Here is a 25401-nt window from a genome sequence, read left to right on the forward strand (position 1 = left end):
AGCATGACACACCCCTCCCCTGGGGCTGTCCTTGGAATGGCAGCACCATCACTGTGCTCCCAGTCTCTGTTTTCATTAAAAAAAATTTTTTTTGGCCACGCCATGTGGCTTGCAGGATCTTAGTTCCCAACCAGGGATCAAACCTGGGCCAGGGAGGTCCCTCTTTGTTTTTATTTTTATTAATCTCATGACCACTTCTTGATATTCACTTTTTACCCCCATTTAAATATCAGAATGCAACTTCCCCGGCGGTCCAGTGGTTAGGACTCTGCGGTCTCACTGCCGAGGGTCCAGGTTTGATCCCTGGTCGGGGAACTAAGATCCCACATGCGGCGTGGTGCGGGCCCCCCCCCAAAAAAAAATTAAAATAAATAAATATCAGGAAAGGAAGGGTTGTACTGCTGGTTCTCAAAGTGGGGTCCTTAGCGCCAGCTCACCTGGGAATGTGTGAGAAGTGAACGCCTGAGCCCACCCGGGCCTGCAGGTTGGAGTGGGGAGAGGGGACAGCGACTGGTGATGCCTAACGAGCCTGCTGTGATTCTGATGCCTCAGGAGACCCCCTGACTCTTGCACTTGAACTGGGATACCTACTCAGCCCGCTCTTTCTCTGCTGCCCTAAACTACAAACCTCCTAAATTTTTAATTGGGTGAAATAATGTTATTTGCTGAAAAAGGTCATTTCCCCCTCCCGCCCGCTGGAGAGAAATGGGTGGGCTTGTGCATATGCAGTCCCCTCCTCCTGCCACGTGGAGGGCCACACTGAGGCCAGAACCCCGGCAGTGTGGCCTTGGGCCTTGTGGTGGGGAGCAGACTGAGCCATCTCTCTGTTTCCTGCAGCTGCTCAGATGGAAGTCAAGCAACCCTTTATTCTCTCCTCCATGAAGTCTCCTCTTCTGGATACCAATAGCAAGGTAAGTCAGCGGGCAGCCCTGGCTCCGCCGTGAGCAGCTGCGGGCCGTGTGGCCACCATTGACCCGGCAGCCGCCTCTCAGCCAGGCCAGACCTCAGTGGGTGCGTGCAGGCCTGGGCATCTGCCAAGCTGTGTGTCTGGGACCCCCAGCTTCCTCCTGATGCAGTTAACCAAGTATGAAGTTAGGAAGCGGTCTCCAAAACCACCTTGGGGTTCAGTCGTTCTCGAGAAGAACCCCCAAACTCAGAAGAGTCGTCATACCCACATTATGGTTTATTACACCAAGAAGACACAGGCTGACATCAGCCACAGAAGAGGCACGAGGGGCTGGCCCAGGAGGGTCTAAAGTCGGAGCCCCACTGCCCTCTCCCTGTGGAGCCGTGGGCAGCCTGGGCTCCCTGGCAGTGCTGTGCCGGCTGCCCCCCAGGGAAGCCCCCAGCCTTGTGTCTGGGGTCTCTGTCGGTCCTCCGTCGTGGAGACCTCAGAGTCCAGCCCCTCCTGGCCCGAAGCCCCCGCCCTCAACCATCACATGGTTAGGTGATTCAGCGTGGCCGAAGCCTCAGGGAAACGAGGACCCGGGGCTCAGGTGGGACATCCAAGGGCTTGGGGGCGACGCCCAGAGCCGAGGGCAGGGCTGATCCTCCCTCCTTGGGCTCAGCGGCAGCAGGGCCCCTCAGCTCTGTCCTGGGAAGAGGGTGCTGCTTCCGGCCACGACGGCCCAGCCGTTCCTTGGAGCCACCAGACAGAGTTACCGAAGGGGCTGGACAGCAGGACACTCAGAACTCTCAGGAGTGTTTGAGTGACAAGTGCAGAGCAGGGACCTGGCCCAGAGGGCAAAACGGGGTCAGGAGACACCCAGGGAGGTGCCGGCTGCGTCGGGAGCCAGAGAGCAGCAGGGCTGGCTCCTGGGAGGGGAGGGGCTGGGGGAAAGAGGAGGAAGAGGCCTCCCCCTGGGGATGTGAGCGTGGCCGCAGGCTGGCCTTCGTAGCAGGGGTCTGGGGAGAAGGTGGGGGCAGGTACAGGCGCAGGCAGAGGGAAGGGTGAGGTTCTGTCGCCCAGCTGGGCCGTCGTGCTGTCTGGCGCTCCTCTGAGGCCCTTGCCACTCTCCCTTGGTCCGGGCAGGTGAAGCGGGCCGTGGTGCAGGTGATCAGTGCCATGGCCCATCACGGCTACCTGGAGCAGCCCGGAGGCGAGGCCATGATCGAGTACATCGTGCAGCAGTGCGCGCTGCCCCCCGAGGCGGAGGTAAGGGTGCGGCCCCACCCTCCTGCTCCTGGGCCCCTGATTCCCCACGTCTGTCGGGGGTGTTGTCACATGTGCCAGTGATTCGTTGTCTTACTGCTGAGTAGCATTCCGTGGTACGGACGTGCTAGTCTGTTAACCACTCTCTAGAGGAAGGAGACTCCAGCTGTTTGCAGTGCGGCAGTTACGAGAAAAGCCACTGTGACCGTGTGGGTACAGGTTTCTGTGGGAGCATGCGTTTGCACACCTGGGTAAGCACGAATGGAAAGTGTGCATTTAATTTCATAAGAAATTTCCAAACGGTTTTCTGAAGCGGCTGTGCCATCTCACGGCCCCAGCAGCAGCGGATGAGAGGCCCTGTGGGCACTTGCAGGCTCGGGTCCGGGCTGTTTGTTTCTCAAGCTGTCCTGACAGGCTGGCATCTCACCAACGACCAATGTTTGCCATCCCCATGTCTTCCTTAAGTGTCTGTTCACAGCTTTTGCCTATTCTTGAGTTGTTTACTTTCTTATTATTGAATACAGAGTGTTCTTTATATATTTTGGATGCAAGTCCTTTATCAGATTTATGGTTTGTAAATATTTTCTGACAAGTCTGTTGCGTCATACTTATCTTTTTATTTTCTTAACAATGTCTTTCAGAAGGCGGATGTTTTAATATTTTAGAAGTCCACTTTATCAGGTGTTTATTTATCGCTCTTGCTTTTGGTTCTAGCTAGTAAATCCTCTCTTAACCCAAGGTCACAAAGATGTTCTCCGATGTTTTCTTCTGGAAGTTTTAACTTCGAGGTTTTACATATAGATTTGTGATCCATTTTGAGTTAATTTTGTTTAGTGTGAGGTGTGGTTGTTAAGGCTCATTATTTTGCACGTGGATGTCCAGGTATCCTAGCACCATCTGCTGAAAAGACTTTTCTTTCCACGTGGATGAGTTGCCTTTGCACCTTTGTCAAAATCAAGTGACTGTGGACTCTGTTTTGCTCCACTGGTCTGCGTCTGTCCTTTTGTCAGGACCACACTGTCTTGCCTGAGGCTTTACAGTAAATTCTGGAGCAAAGTAGCATGAGTCCTCTAACTTCAGTCTTCTTTTCTAATTCATTTGGCTATTATAGTTCCTTCACTTATCCATATAAATTTTAGAATCATCTTGTTGATTTCTACAAAAATAAACCTATTAGAATTTTATTTATTTGTTTATTTATTTGTTTTTATTTTTGACTGCGTTGGGTCTTCATTGCTGCACGCGGGCTTTTCTAGTTGCGGCGAGTGGGGGCTACTCTTCGTTGCCGTGCGTGGGCTTCTCATTGCAGTGGCTTCTCTTGTTGCAGAGCGTGGGCTCTAAGCACGCAGGCTTCAGTGGTTGTGGCTCACGGGCTCAGGAGTTGTGGCTCACAGGCTCTAAAGCGCAGGCTCTGTAGTTGTGCCACACGGGCTTAGTTGCTCCGCGGCATGTGGGATCTTCCTGGACCAGGGCTCGAACCTGTGTCTCCTGCATTGGCAGGCGGATTCTTAACCACTGTGCCGCCACGGAAGCCCACCTATTATAATTTTGACTGGGATTGTGTTGAATCTGTAGACTCTTCGGGAAGAATTGCTATCTTTTGATGAATTGATGTTGTCTTCCCATCTATGAAAATGGTGCATTACATTTACTTAGGTCATCTTTGATTTCTTTCGTCAGTACTTCATAATTTTAAGCATATAGATTCTGCACATATTTTGTTAGATTTGTAACTAAGTTTTTAGTGCTATTGTAATAGTATAGTTTTGTTAATTTCCGTTTCCAGTCGTTCATTGCTAGTGTGTAGAAATAGTTGATTTTTACATATTGACCTTGTATCCTGTGGCCTTACTTTTCATCGATTCTTTGAGATCTTCTACATGGAACGTCATGTTTTCCAATAGACAGCTCAATCTTTTCCAGTCTGAATGCCTTTTATTTCTTTTTCTGGCCTTATTGCCTTGGTTAGAATCTCCATTACAATGCTGAATACAAGTGATGAGCGCAGACACCCTTACTTTGTCTCCATTCTAAGGGGAACACGTTCAGTCTTTTAACATTAAAGATTCTGCTTTCAATTCTTTGGAATTTGAAATGGACATAAATGATTGCTTTTTAGGTATTGAATCCCTTGCAGTGCCAAGATAAACCACACTTGGTCATGATTTATAATGCTTTTAATATATTGCAGGACTTGATTTCCTGATACTTTGTTGAGAGATTTTGCACCTCTTCAAGAGGGTTATTGGCCTATACTTTCCTGTAATGTCGCTCTCTGGTGATCCTTCATTAGGTGAGTTTGGACATGTCCCCTTCTCTTCTAACTTATGGAAGAGTTTGTGAAGATTTGGTATTTTTTCCTTAAGTCTTTGGTAGGATCCCTCAGTGGAACTACGTAGGCCTGGAGGTTTCTTTGTTATAAAGCTTTTAACCATGAATTGTTTCCTAGACAAAGAACTATTTGGGTTATCTGTTTTCTTGAGCAAGCTTTGGTGGTTTGTCTCTGGGTAAAGGGTCCTAAGACCACCTACATGCTTGGTGGTTCACCAGAAGGGCTTGTAGGACTCAGAGGTAACTGTCCTCGTAGCTAAAATCCATGTGCAGGTTTCCTGTGTGCTCCCAGGAGGGGCCACACGGAGCACACTCCCTCCCGCATCAGAGGGATGCAGCCCAGGGAAGCCCATCTGACAGCCTGAGTCCAGGTTGTTACTGGAGGTAGGCACCTTCTGCCACAGCCAGCAAAATGCCAGACTCCCAGGGGAGCCCGTGTTCAGCGCTTAGGCAGCCAAAACAGTCTTACTTCTCACTTAGGGAAGTTTCAAAAGACGAGTTCCTGGATGTAAAATGTTTCAGGTGCTGTGGAAGAGAGTATGGCAGGTCTTCAAACAATTAAAAACAGAATTACCATATGATCCAGCAATTCCACTTCTGGGTATTTACCCAAAAGAAATGAAAGCGGGATCTTGAAGAGATACTTGCACGCCCATGTTTGTAGCAGCGTCATTCACGATAGCCAAGAGGTAGAAGCAGCCCAAGTGTCCATGAAGGGGTGACTGGCTAAGCACGGTCTGCTCTAGCTGTATAGTAGAATGTTACTCAACCTTAAAAAGGAAGGAGGGGGCTTCCCTGGTGGCGCAGTGGTTGAGAGTCTGCCTGCTGATGCAGGGGACGCGGGTTCGTGCCCTGGTCCGGGAAGATCCCACATGCCGCGGAGCGGCTGGGACCGTGAGCCATGGCCGCTGAGCCTGCGCGTCCGGAGCCTGTGCTCCGCGATGGGAGAGGCCACAGCGGTGAGAGGCCTGCGTATCGGGAAAAAAAAAAAAAAAAAAAGGAAGGAGATTTGGACACATGTTACAACATGTGTAAACTTTGATCTCTTGCTGATTAAAGTTTTCCCTACTAGTTTTAGCATCAGTTGTTCATTTTCTAACTCCATTAATTTTCTATACTTATTTTTTTGGCCTTCTGTTGTGACAAAGAGCTTTTTGCTCTTTTTATGTTCATATATAATATCTCAGTGTGGATTCATGGGTTACTATTTCATGCATTTCTCTCGTTGGTTTTGGTGGTCCAATCGTTCTGAGTTTGGCCTGTGAGAGTCCCCACGGAGCGGGCTCCTGTGTCCTGGAGGCAGGGCACGTCTCCATCTTTTTTTGAGTAAAGCCTCTCCTTGTTTCCTGGCACAAGAAGATGTTCCAGGCTCACCTGACCTGTCCTTACCTCTAGCTCTATGGACACTTTTCAGCTAAGCTCTTTTTATCTTTTATTTCTGGGGGGAATTTGTCTCCTTTATCTCTTGAATTTTTTCTTGCTCTCCATTTTTATTTCTCTCTCATTCCAGCACTTCTGTTATCTGAATGTTAGCACTTCTTTAATATCTTTCTTTTTCGTTTCCTTGGTCTTCAATCTGTTCTTCCAAGTCAGTAATTTCTTTATTAACAGCAACCATTTCACTATTAATTTCTTGAATCAAATTCTGTATTTAACTGTTAGACTCTTTCACATGTTTTTCTTGTTCTTGGTTCATATTAATATTTTCTCACCTATAGTATGTTTTTCAGGTTAAGTTTATGTTCTTGGTCTATGGGTCCTGATAGTTCTGCTTTTGTTGGGCTTTGTATGTGTCCTCAGTGTTCACTATTGGATAGTTTGCAGTTTCTGTGTGGATTCTTTATTAACCCAAAGTTTCTTTTAGGATGTTTAAAGTTTTCTAGGTGATTAGCTTTTCGTGGCTACTGTGGGTTTGTAATTTTATTGCGTTCTCTACATTGAATCTGGCCAGGTTTATTTTTGCTTCTAAGAGTTTGTTGAGATCTTCTTTTTAGCCTAATAGATGGTCAGACTTTCAAAGTTGTTTGTGTGTATTTGGTATTAAGATTTATCTATATTTTTAGAGCATGCTTTAAAAATTGCTATTTAGACCCTATTAAATACCTCTGTTTTTTCTACTCCATCTTTGATTTCTCAGGGAGAGGTGTTAATTGTCTCCTACAGTCATTGCAGTTTTCCCAGTTTCTCTTGGTTTTCAGTGCTTGCTTTTCGGTATTTCAAAGCATGAGCTGAAGACTCAGAGTGTTTGGAGAACAGAGTCCTTTTCCGCATGGAAGGTTCCCAGGGAGCCGGGCCCTGGAGCACTGTCTCCTCAGGTCTGAGAGAAGCCACTGGCCCATCGGGTTCCGGAGCTTGTCTCTGTTCTTCGTAGAAAATGCCATTTTCTCAGCCTATTATCAGGTCCACAAAGGGCCTCCGGTTTCTGTGGACATTGGCATTGCCCACCAGGGCGGAGTCAAGGTTCCCTCTGTTCTGGTGGCTGAACCAAGCCTGGTGAGCCAGCTTCCTTGGGCGATTTTAGTGCAGAGTGAGCTTCCTGCCCGTGACAGGTGACATGGGCATCCCCTCAGTGGGGGCTGGGCAGGGTCTGTCCTGCTTCGCTCAGGCCGTGTCCTCAGGGCCGGAGCCCACGATGGTGTAACCTGGAGAGCAGAGAGCACACACTCCGCCCTCCCCTCCTGCAGGCTCAGAAGCTGGGCGCCGACAACGAGGCCCTGGCGGCAGACAGCGTGCGGGCCATCAGTGTCAGCACCCTCTACCTGGTCAGCACCACCGTGGACAGGATGGGCGACGTGAGTGCCACTCACCCCCCGGGACCCACCGCACCCCTCCTGACCCCTCGGCCCAGGGGTCTGCTGCCCGCCCACCCGGGAGCGGTTGCAGGGAGGCTGCACGTGCCTGCAGACCCCCCTGCTGCTGTCCCCAGGTCCTCTGGCCATACCTGCTCAAGTTCCTCATCCCCGTGCGGTTCACCGGGGCGCTGACCCCGCTCTGCAGGAGCCTCGTGCACCTGGCCCAGAAGAAGCAGGAGGCGGGGGCCCACGCCCTCCTCATTCAGTACAACGGCAACGGTGCGCCCCCGGCCCTGGCCCGGCCCCCCAGCCCACCTTGACCCCAGGGCGCGGGCGGCCCTGAGTGTTGCATGTCTGTCTCCCCTGCAGTGACCCTTCCGTCTCCCTATGCCATGACCACCAGGCTCCTGGTAAGCAGTGCACTGGGGGCTTGCTTTCCCAGAAGCATCACCTCCCCTGGCAGGTGACCGCTGGGCGGCCGCGCACTCCGGGGATGGTGGGGAGGAGTGGGCTCGCTCCTTTGTCCCCGTCCTCACCCTGTCCTTGCTGTGAGAAGGACACTGTCTCGCAGTGGGGACTGTCGGGTGCTCCAGGCGGGGTTTTGGGGAGCTGCGTCTCTGGGGGCTTCTTGCCCCACCTGGGAGGCCGTGCTCGGCCTCGTGTGGGGCGCTGGGGCGCTGTGGCCCTGGGCGCCGGTGGAGAGCTCACTTCCGGCTCCTCCAGGCCGTGTCTTCCAGCCCCTGCCTGGGGGGCGGCCGCGGGGCGGCCTCGCTGCGCCTCCTGAGCGTCCTTCACCGGGACATCCATCCTGCGCTGGGTCCGTGCTGGGCGACCGCCATCCCCCTGCTGCTGGAGCACCTGGACGGTGAGGCCCAGAGGTGGGCGGCGCCGCTCCTCCTCTGATCCCGTTTTTTCAGCCAGTCGGCACCAAGCCTGGCCAGTGGGGACCAGGGTTTTGAAAGTTGGAAGAAATGGCCTCTGCTGTGGTTCAGGAAAGGGCCTGGACAGTGGTGCTGAAAAGATGCTCCCTGCTGGTTGTCACCTGGGAGCACACTGGATGTGGGCACGCGCAGCCCTTTCTTCCTCTGTGCTAGAGTTGATGGGGCCAGGCAGGGGGCGGTGCTCTGAGCCCTGCACTCCTGCCCGTGGGCATGGGTCTGTCTGCTGGGCTGAGTGGATGACTGGTCGTTTCAGGATATACGGAGGAAACCCTGTCGCGGAAGGAATGGGAGGAGAAGCTGCTGATGGTGAGAGAAGGGAGAGGAGGCGAGAGTGTAGCCTGTCTTGGACCCAGGGGCCTTTTCTGGCCTGGGCGGGGATTGGACCCAGGGGCCTTTTCTGGCCTGGGCGGGGAGAGCTTGGGGCAGCCAATGCTAGGGGAACTGTACCTTCCCAGGGTTGTGATGTTTGCCTTGACCTAACGGTGTGGCTGGGGGAGGAGCAGAGGGACAGGTGGGTGTCTCTGGGGGTGAGCACTGCCTACTGACCTCACAGATTGTCACCCTGCTGTGATGGAGTCAAATCACAGGGGCTTCGAGCTGCTCTGGCCGCTGGAGCCTTCTCTCCTCTCCCCTGCCTGGCTCAGAGCTGTCTGTGCCCCTGTGTGCTGCGTGCCTGACCACCCAGAATTTGTTTTGTCTGGGCTCTAAAGTGATCTACAACCCTTCAGAGCCATGGCACAGGACCCTGAGGTCCCTGCCTGGGACACCCCCAGGCATTGGGTCCCTCCCCAGCCAGCCCAGTGAAAGGCCGAGCTCTGGCCCCTCATTGGTAGAGCTCCTGCCCACAGTTCCTTCGGGACACTCTGGCTGCTGTGTCTGACAACACATGGATTTGCCAGCTGAGCCTGGAGATGTGCAAGCAGCTACCCAACTACAACGGGACGCCCCAGGAGAAGGTGCAGGGGGAGGGGGGACGCCCCAGGAGAAGGTGCAGGGGGAGGGGGGACGCCCCAGGAGAAGGTGCAGGGGGAGGGGGGACGCCCCAGGAGGAGGTGCAGGGGGAGGGGGGACGCCCCAGGAGGAGGTGCAGGGGGAGGGGGGACGCCCCAGGAGAAGGTGCAGGGGGAGGGGGGACGCCCCAGGAGGAGGTGCAGGGGGAGGGGGGACGCCCCAGGAGGAGGTGCAGGGGGAGGGGGGACGCCCCAGGAGGAGGTGCAGGGGGAGGGGGGACGCCCCAGGAGGAGGTGCAGGGGGAGGGGGGACGCCCCAGGAGGAGGTGTGGGAGGATAACCTGCCGGGCTCTTGTGGGCCTGGTCCTCAGTCCCTGTTCCTTGGTTCTCTGTCACTTGCTGCCTGAGCCTGTCTCTGGTGGCCCCTGTGGTCCAGGCAGAGGCTGGACAGGAAGGCCTGGGAGCCTCCTGGTAGCGGCTGATGGCTGGGAGATGCAGGGGCTCCGCACCCACCTCCTACTCCTCAGACACTGCCCAGAACTCATCTGGTCCTTGCAGCGCTCGGTGTCCTGGGTTCCCACGTCCGCTGGCAGCGCGAACACCGCCGGGGCAGCGCTGCGGGAGTGCCGGCCATCCCTCTGCTCGGGAGGCGCAGCGCTGTTCTCTGACTTTGTTGCAGAACTTCCTGTATAAATGCATAGGAACCACCCTGGGTGCTGCTTCAAGTAAGGAGGTGGTGAGAAAGCATCTGCAGGAGCTGCTGGAAACGGCCAGATACCAGGAGGAGAGCGAGCGTGAGGTGGCTGGCCCTCCCCACGGGAAGCCCGGGTGCCCGCAGGCTTGCTGGCAGTGCCCACTCTGTCCTCTCAGGCGTGTAGCCAGCGTGTGTACCTGTGTGTGTGTGTGTGGTGTGCACAGATGCACTGGATGGTGTGCGCATGCATGTGTACTCCTCTCCGTCCCCGACCCTGCCCAGGTGTGAGTGCACCTGTGTACCTCCCCAGGGCCTTGCCTGTTGCTTTGGGATCTGTGCCAGCTCCCACCTGGATGACACCCTGGCCCAGCTGGAGGACTTTGTAAAGTCAGATGTGTTCAGAAAATCCGCCGGCATTTTCAACATTTTTAAGGTACAAAGGTCAGGCTGACCACTGAAGGGGAGGTCTGGGGTGGGCCTGGCCTGTGATTTTGTCTTAGCCGTGGTACCCTGCATTTTGAGATTCTGTGGGGTGGAGGGTTGGTCCTGGCGCTTCCTGGGCTTTGGTGCCTCACACGTTGGGGGTGGGTCAGGGAGCTGGCATCCGGTCGTGGGCGGGGCTGGCAAATGAGGGCTCCCTCCCAGCTGGTGACTGGGGCAATGAGAGGGGCTCTGGGCAGCAGGGCTAGGGGCGGCCACCTTCCTGTCCCACCGCCTATCTGTGCGTCCTCTGCCCCCTGGTGGCCAGTGGAGGCTGCGTGCTCGCTGAAGCCCCATGGGGGGCTGGACCCCCGCTGTGGGCCTACACCCCAGCCCTTGTCCCTAGGTTTTCAGTCTCCCTGTGCCTGGGTCAGCCAGTGACAGAATCTCAGGGCTGTGTAGTGTGAACAGGCCCTGAGGATGGAGGGGGGCTCCTGGGCAGCCACCAAGCGAAGGCAGGGACCCCACCTCTGGCCCTTCCGTTGCTCTCAGCCCGCCGGCTCTTCCTCCTGCGTGCCCCTCCCACCTTGGTCCCCAGCAGGCCCGAGCCTGCCCAGTCCTATCCTGTCCTGCTGTTCCCGACCTTGGGGCTCTCTGCGTTGGGTGGTGCCTTCCTCCCGCCCAGCTGTGCCCTTCTTCCTGTGCACGTGGGGTTGGAGCGCTCGGTTGCTGCGGGGGGTTGGGGGGGTGTTCGTGTCACAGAGCCCTGCTGATTCTTCCGGCCTCTCAGGATCGGAGTGAGAACGAGGTGGAGAAAGTGAAGAGCACACTGATCCTGTGTTATGGGCACGTGGCAGCGCGGGCCCCCCGCGAGCTGCTGCTGGCCAGGGTGGAGTCAGACATCTTCCGGAACATGTCCCAGTGCTTCAGCACCAAGGTGGGTGCCCGGCCGTGTCGCGGGGAGGGAGAGAGGGAGGGGTGCCGCCACTGGGGCCTCACGTGCTAACTCATGTCACCTCTGTCGTTCAGGTTCTGGGGATAAAGGTAGAGACCAAGGTACAGTGTGCAGGAGTGGAGTGGGGGCTCTGCTTTTCTCTCTTCTCCAGGCTGGGCCGTGAGCTGCCGGGGCGGCAGCCGGGTTGCTCACTGGGGCTTCCTGGTCCCAGTCCAAGGGCAGAGCATTCGGGACATCCCTCCGGGGCCTGTCGCCACCGCCTCGGAGCAGAATGGGGGCCCAGGAGCTCCTTCACTGGCCCAGGCCCTGGACGGTGGGTGGGAAGGAGGGGGAGGTGAGGGCTCGCAGGCTGGGCACGGGGCCTCGGCCGCAGCCCCTCTCCTGGCTCTGCCCCCTGACGCCCACGGCTGCCCTCTTGGCCAGCACCGGGGAGGGGTGGGTTCTGCAGCCAGTGACAGTGGCCTCTGGCCTCACTAACATGTTTCCCTCTGGACTTTCTGGCACTAACCTGGAAGCCCCTTCTGGAGCGGCTGGGTCTCCCCTTAAAGAGCAGACCCTCCACCCCGGGTCCCCTGCAGTCGGCCGGGCGGTGGGGCTGTGCTGAGAGTGGTCTCTCTGACTGAGTGGGGGGCAGTCCCCCTCTGCCGGGGCTCTTCTTGGGCAGCAGGCTTCCCCTCCACCTTGGGAGCGCCTCCAGCCACCCCACTGGTGGATGGAGCGGGCGTCTGCCTTCGGCGTCTGCCTGGGGCCGTGACCCGGGGCCCTCCAGGCCCAGGCCGGGCAGACAGCCGAGGGCCCCGGGTTCCCTCACAGACTCCCCGTGGCCCACGGCGGGGGCTGGCCAAGAGCCCCAGAGTGGAGGGGAGCGTTTCTGGCTTTGGCGGGAGGAGCGGGCCGGTGGTCTGGTCTCGCTGCTGTGGGCGGCCCCCACCCCGGCTCAGCACCAGGGGCCTAGAGGGCACGGCTGCTGCCTCGGGCCTTGGTGCCTACCTGCAGCCCAGCGTCCCCGCAGGACCTGGTCCTGAGGCTGTGCCTCGCGCAGAGCGTTTGCATGGCCAGCCAGGCCATCTGCAGCAGCTCCCACGGCAGCTCCTTCCAGCTCTTGAGGAAGCCGGAGCTGGTGGCGCAGATGATGGTGAGCGCTGGCGGGGCCTGGGGAGGGGCCTGAGTGCCCCAGTGGGTGAGGGGCGGCGCTGGCTGGGAGGCTGGGAGGCAGGCCGGTGCTGTGGCCAAGGGCCATCCCGCGGCTGCTCCCCCAGGAGTTCATCAAGGCCGAGCCCTCGGACTCCCTGAGGACGCCCATGCGGAGGAAGGCCATGCTCGCCTGCACTTACCTGGCGTATCCTTTCCTCCGGGGGCTGGGGGCCCCGGCCGGGGGGCCCCTCTGCGTGAGTGCTGGGCCCTTAACTCGAGGCTCAGCTCCCTGGAGCCGGCGCTGGAGGGGCAGGCGCAGGCGGACCTGATCCACAGCTGCCTGCACGGCGTTATGGCCGTGCTGCCTGAGCCCGAGGGGGTGGACGGCCACCAGGAGGTATGAGCATGGCCCTGGCCGCACGGATGCCCATGCGCGGGTGGCAGGGTCACGGTGGGACCGGCCGCTTCTCTCGTTCCAGCCCCTGTACCTGGACACCATGCAGGCCCTCAAGGACTTACTGACAAGCCTCCTTCAGCGAAACATGACCCCCCAGGGCCTGCAGGTCATGGTGGAGGTGTGTGGTGGGTGTGCGCTTCACCAGGGCGGGGGCACTGTGGGGACAGTGTGGTATGCTATGCAAGGAGGTGGGGGGTGGTCTGTGAGCGGCGGGGGGACCCCCTCCTGCCTGGGCGGGTATGCAGATGGGTGCGGTCCCCGACCCAGATGGGGGCCCCGAGCTGGTTCTCCCCTCCTCTCAATCACATGGTGCCGGGATGGAGAGACCCTGAGGTACCCCAGACATGCACTCCTGACCTTCTGGGGCCATCGCGATGGCAGACTGGCCTGCGGTGGCCTACAGCATGGCTTCCTGCCCTTTGCAGCACTGCAGTGGGCTGGGGCGGGACCAACCCACTCCTAGGAACACCCTGTCCCTCTGTATGCCTGGCTTGCTCTGGGTGGCCGTGGCCGTGAGCCAGGCCAGCAGGACGGAGTGACGGGGCGGGGTGCGCTGCACAAGGGGCTTGCTCTGACCTGGCACACTGGCCTCCACACCCAGAAGGGTGGCTGTAGGCAGGGCACCTATATGAAGCCCCCCTCTTCCCCAGCACCTGAGCCCATGGATCAAGTCCCCGAGGGGCCACGAGCGGGTGCGAGCGCTTGGCCTGAGCGCCTACCTGCTGCAGTACTTCCTGAAGCACCTGCACATCAGCGTGAGTACCCAGGTGGCGACCTGCATGGCCACTTCCTTGCCCTGTCCTTATTCCTGGCCCCTCGGCTTGGGGACCACTGCCTGGGGCCCTTGTGTCTCTGAGTGCCAGCACGCTCTCTGCCCTTTGCCCAGCTGCTGCCTGGGCTCATCCCGCATCCCAGTGAGTGCCACCGTCCTCTTTCTGGCCGTGGACGGAGGACCATGAGGGCCAGGAACTGTCCTCAGGGCTGGCCGCTCAGTGTCAACCTGATGGGCACCCTCGTCCTCGGGAGCGGGATCATGGGCCGGGACTGGCGCCTGATGTGCTCCCCAGAGGAGGGAAAGGGTGATGGGGACCTGGGTGTGAAAGGAGAGCAGGAGGGCGTTCGCGGCAGAAGCAACAGTTTGGGCAAAGGCAGGGGGGCCTGAACCCACGAAATGCTGCAGAAAAGGCAAGTATTATTCAGTGGTTGGAGTGGGTGGGAAGGAGCTTTGTCCAAGGACCGCGCGGTTATTATGCATTTTAATATTTGCTAAGAGTAAGCAGCTCCTTTTCACGTTTTCAGAGTTTCACAGTTCTTTCAAGACCATTAATCAAGTGGTTTTAGGGTCCTCAAATGCTCCCAGCGCGGCTCTATGGGGGCACGAACCCCACATTTTCGTGTGTTGAGCAGTAACATCTTTTAATAATGGGTCTTTCCATCCAGGTCCCTCTGGGCCCCTCAGAGGCAGGTTCTGGGTCGCAGGTTCTGTTGCCGTTGTCAGCATAACTTTCTCTCCCACTGTGTTTAATAATTTGCTTATTGCTGGTAGGCAGGAAAACGATGGATTATTGGCTATTTAGGAACTGGGTAGTTTATAAGATTCCGCTGTTTTTTCTATTGAAGTTTTGATTAATTCTCTGTGCTCTTCAGATACAGTCATCATAGTTTACAAATGCCGCGAGTTTGGCCTTTCTCCCCCAATATTGATGCACGTTAGTTCGTGCTGCCGTTGGAGGGAAGATGAAAGCTGGCGGCAGCCCCAAGCCTTTACGGTCTCACTCTTAAGAGCGATGCTTGATCTGGTTGGCAGTATTTATTTTTCGTCGTGTTCCGGAAGCATCTGTCTGTTTGCTCGCTTAGACGGCTTTTCCCACCCAGGTTCTCCTGTGGCCTGTTTTTCATGTAACACTGGTCCAACCAGAGTTCACGTTTGTTCGTGAGGAGACACAGCTCTGCCCTCACTGAGAGGAACAGCAGCTGGTGGTCCTCTGTCCAGCACTCCAGCCCTCCCGCCTTCCGGAGTCCCCTCTGGTGACTTCTGGGAGGAGCAGCAGCCCGGGAGCCCTACACGTCCTTAAGGAGCCTGTGCAGGGCAGGGGCGGGGCGCGGTGCTTCCCTGGGGAGGCTGACAGCAGGGTGGTGGAGCCAGGAAGGCTGAGGGCTGCGTGTTGGCGGGGGCGGTAGTTGATGTCCCCAGGTCCAGGGCGTAGGAGGCAAGGCCCTTTGCTAAGAGCAGGGTCAGGAAGGCTTCGTATTTGAGGAGAGCAGGAAAGGCTCTGAAAGGTGGGACCGGGACCGAGTTAGGAGGAGCGGGGTCTCGTGCAGGTTTGCCTTCTGGGGCGGGTTTGCCTTCTGGGGCGGGGACGTGCCACGTGTCTGCTGAAGCAGCACACACACCCACTCGCCCGGCCCTCCTCCCCTCTCAGGGACCTGCACGTGGGGGCTGAGGGTCGCCATGCAGGAGGAGGAGCTGCACAAGGGGCCCTGCTGGCCACAGGGGTGGACAGGGGCTCCCATATCTGGGTGCAGGCGGCACCTGCCCACCGCAGCATCTCCTGAGCTCCAGCCCCCATCTCTGGCCATCTGCCCCCGTGGCCCTACAGCACCCGCACATCTGCCTCTCCAGGCCCTGGTGCCCTTCCACAACCTGGGCCTCCTCCTCGGCCTCTTCTCCCCACGGTGCGCGGACCTATGGCCTGCCACCCGCCAGGAGGCTGTGAGCTGTGTCTACTCCCTGCTCTACCTCCAGCTGGGCTACGAGGGTGAGCCCCTGGCTGGGCCGCGGTGCAGGGGGTGTGGTGAGGGAGCAGAGTGGGGGCCTCTGGAGGCCAGCGGAGGCCTCCACCCAGCCCTGCACTCCCTCCCGCCGCAGCAGGCTTCTCCCGCGATTACCGGGATGATGCGGTTGAGCAGCTCCTCAGCCTCCAGGACGGCCTGGTGCACCCTGACCCCGCCATCCTGTTCCACACCTGCCACAGCGTAGCCCAGGTACCTGCCAGGGCCCCTGCAACGGAAGGAGGGGCTGCACGGTCAGGGCCCAGGGCGCCTCTGCGGCAGCTCCTCTCGCGCACGGGCTCCATGGGTGCCGGGCCGGGCACGCGGACGGGTCTCACTCAGAGAGTTCGGTGTCCAGCACCACCTCCCGCCCCCTCCTGTGCTTGCTGGGGTCCCCCCTCCCTCCGAGGCCCAGCGGGGAGGGTGTGGGCAGGAGCCCAGCCCCGGCTCCAAAGGGTTGAGAAAGCTGCCCCTAGCCCACCCCGTGAGCCCCCAAGCCAGGGCGGTGCTGTTGTTCCATTTGGTGATGGAAATGGCCCTCAGGGGTCAGGAGGCTTTCTCTCCTGCCGAAGAAGGAAGGGAAGGGGGTGGCGGGGGGAGGGGGAGGGGGGCTGCTCAGACACTGGGAAGCAAAGACCCTGCCCTGGGCGAGTCCAGGCAGAGGGGAACTGTATGTTTGGGATCAGACTTCTTGGATATTCGACCACTTTTATTTCTTCTTTGTACAAAGTTTATCTGCTTTAACTCCTGGTTGCTCTCTTCTGTGGAGGGAAGGGCAGGGGCTGCAGGGGGAGCTGAAGGTCCGCAGAGTCTCGGTGGCCGGGCCATCCAGGGTGGAACATGCCACCACCTGCCTTTGACTCTGTGTATTCTAGAGAGTTCTAGAGAGGCTGCACCACCAGGGCCACTCCCAGCCCACCCCACTGGTCAGGAGGAGCCTCAGGGAGGGCACACTGACCTGGGCCCTGCAGCTGCCCAGGGACCCCCTTCCAGGGGCCTGGGCCTGGAGGCCCTGGAGGCTGTCTCCTGGACCTGGCCAGGCTTCAGTCTGGGGATGGGGGCTCCCGTGCATGGGCCACCCCACCCTTGCACTGGCAGGAGCTCCCGAAGCCTTACAGACAGGGCTTGTAAGAGGGTGGGAAAGGCTGGAGGAGGGAACTGAGAGGCGGAAATGTTGTCAGCCCTTCCCGGGAAACTCGAGCCCCTGGGATGTTCCGCCGGGAAGGTGTGCTGACCCTGTGCTCTCAGCCTTCCTGACGCCACTGCCCTCCTAGATTATTGGCAAGCGCCTCCCGCCAGATCAGCTCATCAGCCTCTTGCTAACCCTGTTTGAGGGCCTGGGAGACCCCGACAAGAACTGCTCCCGAGCCGCTACGGTGATGATCAACTGCCTGTTGAAGGAGCGGGTCAACGTGCTCCTGGAGAAGGTGGGGCCGGTCGAGGCTGGGGCGCGGATTGGCGAGGGCCGGGTGGGGGCGTGGTCTTGTCTGGGACATGCCCAGAGCGTGGGTGGGCGGGGCTGGGTACCTTGGGGCGCCCCGCCCCACTCCCTCAGGCCCAGCTCCTGCTCTCTGGAGGTTCGGCCCTCAGCGCTCTGCTCATTTTCCCTGTGGGCCTGAGTTGGACAGATCTTTCTCTTCTCTTTGAAGACAGAATTAAGTGAAAGTAACTGCGGAGAACTTAAGGGCGGAAAAGGCAATTGAGAGGGAAATGCCAGTGCTAGGGGCTATCACCTGGCACCAGCCAGCACTGGCTGAGCTCCCTGCTCACTTTGCCGGTGAAGGCGCAGGTCCGGAGGGTCCCCAGGTGCCTGCACAGAGGGTTCCGCGGCGGGTCTGGCCCAGAGCAGAGGTGCCCGGGACGCTCAGGTGCTGTCCTGCCCATCGCCTCTGAGTCCTTCTGGCCGTGAGCTCACGTGGCTTTCCACAGAGTTCCCAGACATGCATTGGCAGCCACCATGACAGACGCGCCCAGGTCCTCGTGTCTGAGGCAGGCTCCAAGGATCGGGATTTCTAGAACGCGTGTCTGTGAATCCTGGAGAGCCGATGGCCTGGCAGGTGGGGTCCCCTGTGTCTAGAGGGAGAGTTAGGCTCCCCATTAAAGTGAAGCATAGCAACAGAAAAGAGGGTTTGTCCTAAGTGCATGGCCTTGGGGGCTCGCTCAGGCCGGAGCACAGGTCCTACCAACTCGAGTCCCTTATAGCCCAGCAGACGCCCTGCAGCACAGAGCATGCCTCGGCGTGCACCTCATGTACAGGGGCCTCATGTCTGCCCCACATGGCGGTAGCCTGCGAGACGGCACGTCTCCCGGCCTGGCCCGAGCACTGCTCCTTCCCGCTGTGAGGGCCACGTCCCCCACCCACCCACCCACCTCCGTGAGCGCTTGGGCAGTTCCCAGTCTGAGCACCGAGAGTGCTGCCAGACTGTGGGTCCTTTGGACCTGAGGGTACATTTTGGTTGGAGACACACCCAGGAGAGCGACCGGGGCCTGAAGGAGAGGCCCCCGTGCAGCTGTCCCAGGGCTGTCAGATGGCGCTCCAGGCCATTCAGCTTCCACCAGCGCCGCCTGCAGCTCCCGCATGCCACGCCCCTGCCAACGCGCCATTTCTGTCCTTTCTAGTGAGTGTGTAACAGCTTCATGGTCGAGTTTTGTTTGCGTTTCTCTGGTGGCTTATGAAGTGGAACACTTTTGCACATTTCCTGGCTATTCGGACATCCTCTTCTGTGAGGACACCAGTCTTGCCCACTTTTCTTCTGGGTTGTCTGTGCTTTTCTTATTGATTTGCAGAAGCACTTTGTATATTCTGGATACCGGTCCTGTACTGGATGGATACATAACAAATACCATCCCAGGGAGGCGGGGAGGAGCAGGAGTTGCTGGCGGAGGGGCCGCAGTGCAAGGTGTGGCGCCTGGAGGGGAACGCGTGCCCTCGTGGCGCACTCCTTCTGGGAGTGGAAGTGGGCTGGGGGAGGAGGAGGGCGGCACAGGCACAGCTGTGAGTCCTAGTCGGGGTTTGATGGGCCAAGGTTTGGATCTTATTTCGCATTCCGTGGGGCTTCCAGGTCAGACTGGAGTGGTAGCAAGGTGCCCTGGTGGCTCTGTGGGGGGGTGGGGACAGACCAGGCCGCAGGCAGTGGCCACGGGTGGTCCCGGCCCACTTTGTTTGCTTGTTCCTCTGTGGGTGGACACGTGGGCTGCGTTCATCTCTTGGCTACTGCGAATAATCTGCTGTGAATATGGGCGTGATACATCTCTCTTCAAGACCCTGTTTTCTTTTGGGTAAACACCCAGAAGTGGGTTTGCAGGATCATGTGGTCGTTTCTATTCTGAATGCTTTGAGGAGCTGCCATACTGTTTTCCTTAGTGGCTGCACCAGTTTACGTTTCCACCAACAGCACACAGGGGTTCCAGTTTCTCCACATCCTCACCAGTACCTGTTAATACCTGTTTTCTTTTTTTTAATGTTTTATATGTATATACATATATATTTTACATAACGAAAGTTCTTCAGGAATGGACATTTTCCCCTAAGCCTCAGAAGTACAATATGGCATATTATTTTAATTAGCTAAAAGAAGAAATTAACAGACATCTATAATTATTAATATTGGTAATATTTTTTCATTTAATATTTGTGTATATCAGGTGTCTCTATGTTAACTTGTACTCTGTTTCTCTAATCATGGTTTCCTTTAAATACCTGTGTTTTTGATAGTCTCCACCCCGACGGGTGTGAGGTGGTTTGTCATGTTGGTTTTGATTTGCACATCCCACGTAATTAGCTTTGTTGAGCATCTTGTGATATGCTTGTTGGCCATTTGTATGTCTTCTTTGGGGAAGTTTGCATCCTTTGCCCATTTTTAAATCAGATTATTTGATTTTTTTGTTGTTGTTGTTGAATTGTAGGAGTTCTTTATATATTCTGGACATTAACCCATTATCGGATATATGATTGGCAGATATTTTTCCCATTCCATAGGTTGTCTTTTCACACTCATGACTGTGTCCTTTGATGCATAAAAGTTTTAAAGTTTGATATAGTTCCACATGCCTGCGTTTCCTTTTGTTGCCTGTGCTTTGGGCATCACATCCAAGAAATCATTGCCAAACCTAATGTCCTGAAAATTTCCCCGTTTTCTTCTAGGAGTCCCTTAATAGTTCCAGGTCCCACCCGTCCTTGATAAATCCAGGTGCCTCTCCCTGGGCCCAGCACACCGAGGCTGCTTCTGGCCTCTCAGGGAGCTGCTGGGCTGCCTCCTCCTGGCTCAGGCTCCCAGACATACTCAGCACACCTACCCCGGGTGCTGTGTTCCTGACTTACACCTTCAGCTTGTCTGCAACGTGCCACCTCTGTCTCATGTGACATGGCCACTGGCATCAGTACCCATGGGGGCCGTGGCGGGCCACCGTTTTCTTTCCTACCCTGAGAGCCTGGCAGGGGGACCCCGTAGAGACACCTGGACACTGTTGGACTTTGAGTTTCTCTGACACTAAATCAGAAAAAGTGGTCCTAGCAGGTGACCCGTGACCGGGCTGAGCCCCTCCGCCAGCAAGCCAGGCTGGTCAGGTGGAGGGCGGGACAGACATGCCGGGAAAGAACAGCGGGCATGGGAAGTGAAGCCGCTGCTGCAGAGATGCCCGGCAGGCGTTAAACACGGAGGCGCCGCCCAACCCGGCAGTTCCACTCCTAGGCGTGTACCCGGGAGCAGCGGGCCCATGCCCATGGGAACCTGTACGGACATGCGCCTGGCAGCCCAACCATGGCAACGACGCAGACGCCCACCAGTTAGTCGCTGGATGTGTCCGTTCAGTGAAACACTCGTCAGCAGCTGGAAGGAGTGACGGGCCGATTCCCGCCGCAGCGCCTGGAGGAGCCCGGAAAATGCTCGGCGAAGTGTGAGGCACTGGTCACAGAAGGCCCCACAGAGTGTGATTCCATTTCTCTGAAATGCTCAGAAGAGGCAAATCCAGACACGGAAAGTGGATTCGTGGTCGCCGGGGGTGGGGCGGGGGAACCCGGGAGCGACTGCTCGTGGAAATGAGGTTTCTTTTCGGGTAATAGAAATATTCTAAAATTGATGGCTGCACAACCCTGTGAATACACGAAAAACCACTGACTTGTACACTTAAAATGGGTGAAGTATGTGGTGCGCAATTATAGCTCCGTGAGGCTACTGTGAGGAGACAGCCTAGACCAGGTGTGAGGGGAGGTTAAAGGGCCCCCGCGGGGCTTGCCACCAAGAGGCGCGGGAGCAGGGCTGGTGAAGGTACGTCTGGAGCAGCCCTGCAGGCCTAGGGTGCAGCCCCTGCTCACCAGTCCTGGGAAGCTGAGAACCCGGTGCCGATGCAGCCCCAGAGCCCGCCACGCCTGAGCGCCTGGGCGCTGCCATCACGGTTCACAGGAAGCAGATTCAAGCTGCTCACAGGCGCCCATGGGTACGGCTGCTGAAAAGAATATGCAACAGCAAAGAGGACATTAGAGAAGAAGATAGATAAGCCCAGTGAAACAATTAGGAATAAAGCTCTGCCAAGACAAGCCACAGAAAGAGAGCCAACATCCAAGAAAGCAAAGTGAGAAAAGGGGAAAACGTATACATAAGAGATTCGACATACCATGAAGCATATATATGGGCAACTCTATTCCAATGCACTTGAGAACCTGGGGTGACAGGGACAGGCTTCTGCAGGAAGGCCGCCCTCACCTGCGTCTGTGCGGGAACCACACGAGTGCCTGAGTCCGCCAGGCCTGCACATCTTCAGGGGACCAGTGCCCCTCGTGGCCAAGAAAGAGCCCAGGAGACTGGAGAGGAGCCGTGCCCCTCGCCCCGGAGACGGTCTGGCCTGTTGCAGCGGCGGCCGTGGACTGGAAGGTCCCAGTGCAGCTGTCTGCGAACGTCGCTGCGCCCACGGCTAACGGGTGGCACCGGCCCAGCGGCTGCGAAGGCTGCTCCACTAAAGCACCACCTTCCCGCCCAGGTCCCCGGGCAGGAACACGGGGAGGCTATTTAGTGTGGCGGCCTGTCTTGTCAGGGAGACGCAGCTGGACCAGTCGAGGGTCTGGGCAGGCGGGTGGGAGCAAAGCAAAGAGGTTCAGGTCTTTAGAAGGAGGTGCGGATGCCTGTGAGTCGGGTCCTCAACCTTCTGGGCTCGAGGTCATAAAAAGAAAACAGCCTCGTCATGCTTACAAGTCCTTTGAGAAATGGCGGCGGCAGGGCCTCTCCCTGAGGCCCAGGCAGGGGCTCTGGCCCGGCCCAGGCAGCACTGGACATGCAGCACTGCCTCCCCTGCCGAGGACCACGCCCCGTGCCCCCGCGCCGGTCCCTTCCCGCTGCTCCTGCGGCCCAGGCCCCCGGGCGGGTTCCTCAGCCAGCCCTGCCCAGGAGCCCAGGGTTGGCGGAGCCCACGGCCTGCCAGCTCCCCGTCCCAGGGACCACGTCCCTGGGGCCGTGTCCAGTGCTCTGTCATCAGCTCTCACCTTGCACCGGGGTGCTTCCCAGCTGTGCAGCCCAGACCGTCGTGGGCAGCACCCCCGTGGCGCGGGGCCCACGATGGTGACCGTGCCCTGGTTGCCCATCTGTGGCCTCTGCAGCAGCTGCAGCCCATGAAGCCTGCCTGAGGCTGCCGGCCCTCTCCCAACCCAGCTGTGGCCTCAGTCTGGGCACAGGGCTGCACGTCGCTGTCCCTGTTCCAGTACGCCGCACGGGAGGTGGTGTGGGGCAGCGCAGCCCGTGTGTGACCTGCCTCCAGGGACAGGCTGGGTCACCCCGTCAGCCTCAGCGCTCACCGCGGTGGCCTTCCCCTCTCGCTCTGCCCTGCGCACGCCTGTGTGTGTCTCAGTACCTCCTCCCAGCAGGCCCCTCTTGGGTCCCGTCGCTTCCTGCTTCCCGTGTGGAGTGTGGGATCGGCCCCGAGGGCTCTGCGATCCTGCTGTCCATTGGGCACCGGCAGCAGGGAGCTCTGAGCTCACAGGACTTCCCTCCCCTCCCCTCGGCCAGCCAGCCTCCCCGGGGCCCCTGCACCCTGGCCATGGGGGACGGGCCCCTGGTGTGGGCGTGTCCCCGCTGCAGGCCTAACCGCGCTTGCGTGCCCGCCCACAGGTGCCCGAGATCGTGAGCGTGCTGCGCTCCAAGCTGCAGGAGACCCGCGGGGAGCACGTGCTGCAGGCCGCACAGCACAGCGTGTACGTCCTGGCGGCCCGGCACCACGCCGCCGTGGTGTCCAGCCTTCTGGGCAGCCCCCTGCCCTTTGACAGGTACGTGGTGCCCACTAGCCTGTGGGGGCGGGTGGGGCTCCAGCCACCTGGGCTCCACATTCCAGGGTCACTCCCACCCTGGTGTGGCGTTCACGGGCCCCAGCCCCTCTGCGTGGGAGCCTGGAGACCCCGACCCTGGACTGGGTGGAGACAGGCTCACTCTCATGGGCTGTGCTGGCCAGTCCTCAGGGCTGGTTCTCTGGAGGGCGTCCACCATCATCTGTGAGCAGACCCCTGGGGCCCCCTCCTTGAGCCAGGAAGGGGGGAACTCGTGGTTGCCAGGGGCGGGGCGAAGTATGGGAGCTCCGACCCGTTCCCCGCTCGCACCCCAATCCCCGAGCTCCCATCGGCGACCCTCAGGTTGCCATCCTCGGGCTCTCAGGGCAGGACTTCTCCACGCCAGGGCCTGTGCCCAGCCCTATCTGTGTACCACAGCCCCTGGGGTCCCCTCCCCTCCTGCACCGAGGCCTCCAGGTGGCCGTTGCTGTGGTCCCAGTGCTTCCAGAGCTCAGGGCCCGCTGCTCCTGTCTTTGTTTGCTGTCCACGGCGTGGGTGGAGGCCTCCTGGAGGCCCCTGTGTGGGGAGGCAGCACAGCCCCTCCCCGCGGCCATGGCCCCGGTGGCCGGACGCGCCTGCACCTGCCGTCAAGACGTGCGCGCGCGCTGCCTGCTTTGCTCTCACTTAGGTGCCGGCGCCGCTCGGGGCCCCCGGTCCCAGTGTGTGCGGCTTCTCCCCGGGTCACGTCTGTCAGCGTCTGCCGCTGTTGCCTCTCCCGGCCCGTCACTGTCAGCCTTTCTTTGCCTTCGCAGTTTAGGCGTGTTCCTTTTCCAGGGTAAATAGACGCTCTTGGTTGCTGAGGTAGTTGGGGTTAAACCCACTGTCTTATGTTTTGTCTTCTCTTGGTCTTTTTTCTGTATCTTCTTCATTGTCCTTTTTAGATTGGCAGGGTCTTTTTTACAATTTCGTCTTCCACTCAGTTAGTTTGGAAGTTGCACACTCTGTGTTCTCCAGCGTCCCCGGGCAGTGCAGGCCTCTGCAGGGGCGGCCCCCCGCCCTGCCCGTCCTTGTCGTGGCTGCCCTGTGCAGGCAGTGTGTCTGCTCACGCACCCGCCCCTCGGCTCGGCGTCCCTGCCTTTCATGGGTGCGGCTCATGCAGAAGAGCACGGACACTGCCACAGGCCCTGGGGGGCCTCAGCCGCGCGCAGAGGGAGACGGGGCAGGCATCCAGCCCCTACTAGGCTCTGTGCCTGCTCAGTCGAAACTCCCTGAAAGGTCGCTGCTGTCTGACTGCTGTTGCCAGAGGTGTGTTTTGCCTGATCTTGAACGTGGCGTCAGTGGAGCCCTCTGGACGTTCTCCTGCTTCTTTTGCTGTCCTCGGGGTGCAGGGTGCTGCTGTCCCTCCTTTCCTGCTGTGCCAGTGCTTTGCGTGTTCATAGGAGCGGGGTCGTCAGGGCAGGGTGGGCACAGTGCGGCCAGGGCCGAATCTGCCCACCACCCGCTGCCTCTGAGCCAACGATGGGCTTTACACTTGTAAACGGTTGGGGAAAAGTCAAAAGAATTATATTTCGGGCTTCCCTGGTGGCGCAGTGGTTGAGGGTCCGCCTGCCGATGCAGGGGACATGGGTTCGTGCCCCGGTCTGGGAAGATCCCACATGCCGCGGAGCATTCAGGCCCGTGAGCCATGGCCGCTGAGCCTGTGCATCCGGAGCCTGTGCTCCGCAACGGGAGAGGCCACAACAGTGAGTGGCCCGCGTACCGCAAAAAAAAAAAAAAAAAAAAAAAAAAAAAGAATTATATTTCATGTCCGGAAAGTCATATGCAACTGGAATGTCCGTGTCCGTGGTGGCGTTCCGGGAGCGAGCACACCTTCGTTTCCTTGTCCGTGCCCGTGGCTGCCGTCGCCGCGTCACAGCAGAGCTGCCTGGAGTGAAGAGACTGGGCGGCGAAGGGCCCTGGCGCCCTCCCGCTGGAGTGCACCCTCCAGAGCCCCGTGCGGCTCCTGGGGGCGAGAAGCCCCACTTCTGTGCGTCTGAACGTGCATTTATTCAGCTGTCCTTCTCGGAGGTTATTTGCCAGAGTTTGGGACTCGAGCTGGGCACGTGCTTTCTTTGAGTCTGAGTAAGAGGACGTGTCCTTTTCTGGCTCCTGTGAGTCCAGGTGGTGCCGAGGTCGTGAGGGACACGCACCAGGTGCCCCTTGTCTATGGCACTCTGCTTCTTTGGGGGTGGGGGGCGTGGGTGTCCATTCCTTGTTCCGCCAGGCGGCTGCCGGGCTTCCTGAGCCTGTGAGTTGGTGTCTGTCCTCAGCTCTGACCGGTTTTCAGCCCCCCTCTTCAGACACTCTCTCAAATGTCTGCCAGACCTTTTCGTCCCACCCCCTACACGTCTGGCTCTGAATTTCCGCCGTGATTGTTCTCTGCTGGCTTCTGGGTAACTCCCTCCGTTTACCTTCCACTTCATTGTTTCTCTCTCCTGCTGTATCCAGGCTGGTGCCAAATATGTCACTGAGTGCAGGGTTAGGTGTCTCAATTCTTTTTGTTTGTTTGTTTTGT

The 25401-nt window shown here is 58.3% G+C and overlaps 1 protein-coding gene across 3 annotated transcripts in view; it reads left to right on the top strand.

Annotated features, from left to right (window-relative positions):
* Positions 1 to 25401, top strand: part of MROH1 (maestro heat like repeat family member 1) — a 66710-nt gene that overhangs the window by 33925 nt on the left and 7384 nt on the right. For 2 of the 3 annotated variants that reach the window (XM_081214361.1, XM_081214359.1), the window contains 21 exons: positions 838 to 911; positions 2033 to 2155; positions 7168 to 7275; positions 7410 to 7554; positions 7645 to 7685; positions 7999 to 8140; positions 8470 to 8522; positions 9065 to 9172; positions 9846 to 9965; positions 10171 to 10293; positions 11071 to 11217; positions 11310 to 11336; positions 12248 to 12370; positions 12495 to 12574; positions 12655 to 12766; positions 12849 to 12944; positions 13477 to 13581; positions 15450 to 15585; positions 15699 to 15811; positions 16873 to 17025; positions 22696 to 22850. In XM_081214361.1, coding sequence (XP_081070487.1) covers positions 838 to 911; positions 2033 to 2155; positions 7168 to 7275; positions 7410 to 7554; positions 7645 to 7685; positions 7999 to 8140; positions 8470 to 8522; positions 9065 to 9172; positions 9846 to 9965; positions 10171 to 10293; positions 11071 to 11217; positions 11310 to 11336; positions 12248 to 12370; positions 12495 to 12574; positions 12655 to 12766; positions 12849 to 12944; positions 13477 to 13581; positions 15450 to 15585; positions 15699 to 15811; positions 16873 to 17025; positions 22696 to 22850 — 2284 coding nt within the window. The remainder of the gene's footprint in view (positions 1 to 837; positions 912 to 2032; positions 2156 to 7167; positions 7276 to 7409; positions 7555 to 7644; positions 7686 to 7998; positions 8141 to 8469; positions 8523 to 9064; positions 9173 to 9845; positions 9966 to 10170; positions 10294 to 11070; positions 11218 to 11309; positions 11337 to 12247; positions 12371 to 12494; positions 12575 to 12654; positions 12767 to 12848; positions 12945 to 13476; positions 13582 to 15449; positions 15586 to 15698; positions 15812 to 16872; positions 17026 to 22695; positions 22851 to 25401) is intronic. The other variant, XM_081214360.1, reaches the window with a different exon arrangement.

Source organism: Mesoplodon bidens (genome assembly GCF_964165515.1).
Source record: "Mesoplodon bidens genome assembly, chromosome: 16".
In the NCBI taxonomy this organism is placed as follows: Eukaryota; Metazoa; Chordata; class Mammalia; order Artiodactyla; family Ziphiidae; genus Mesoplodon; species Mesoplodon bidens.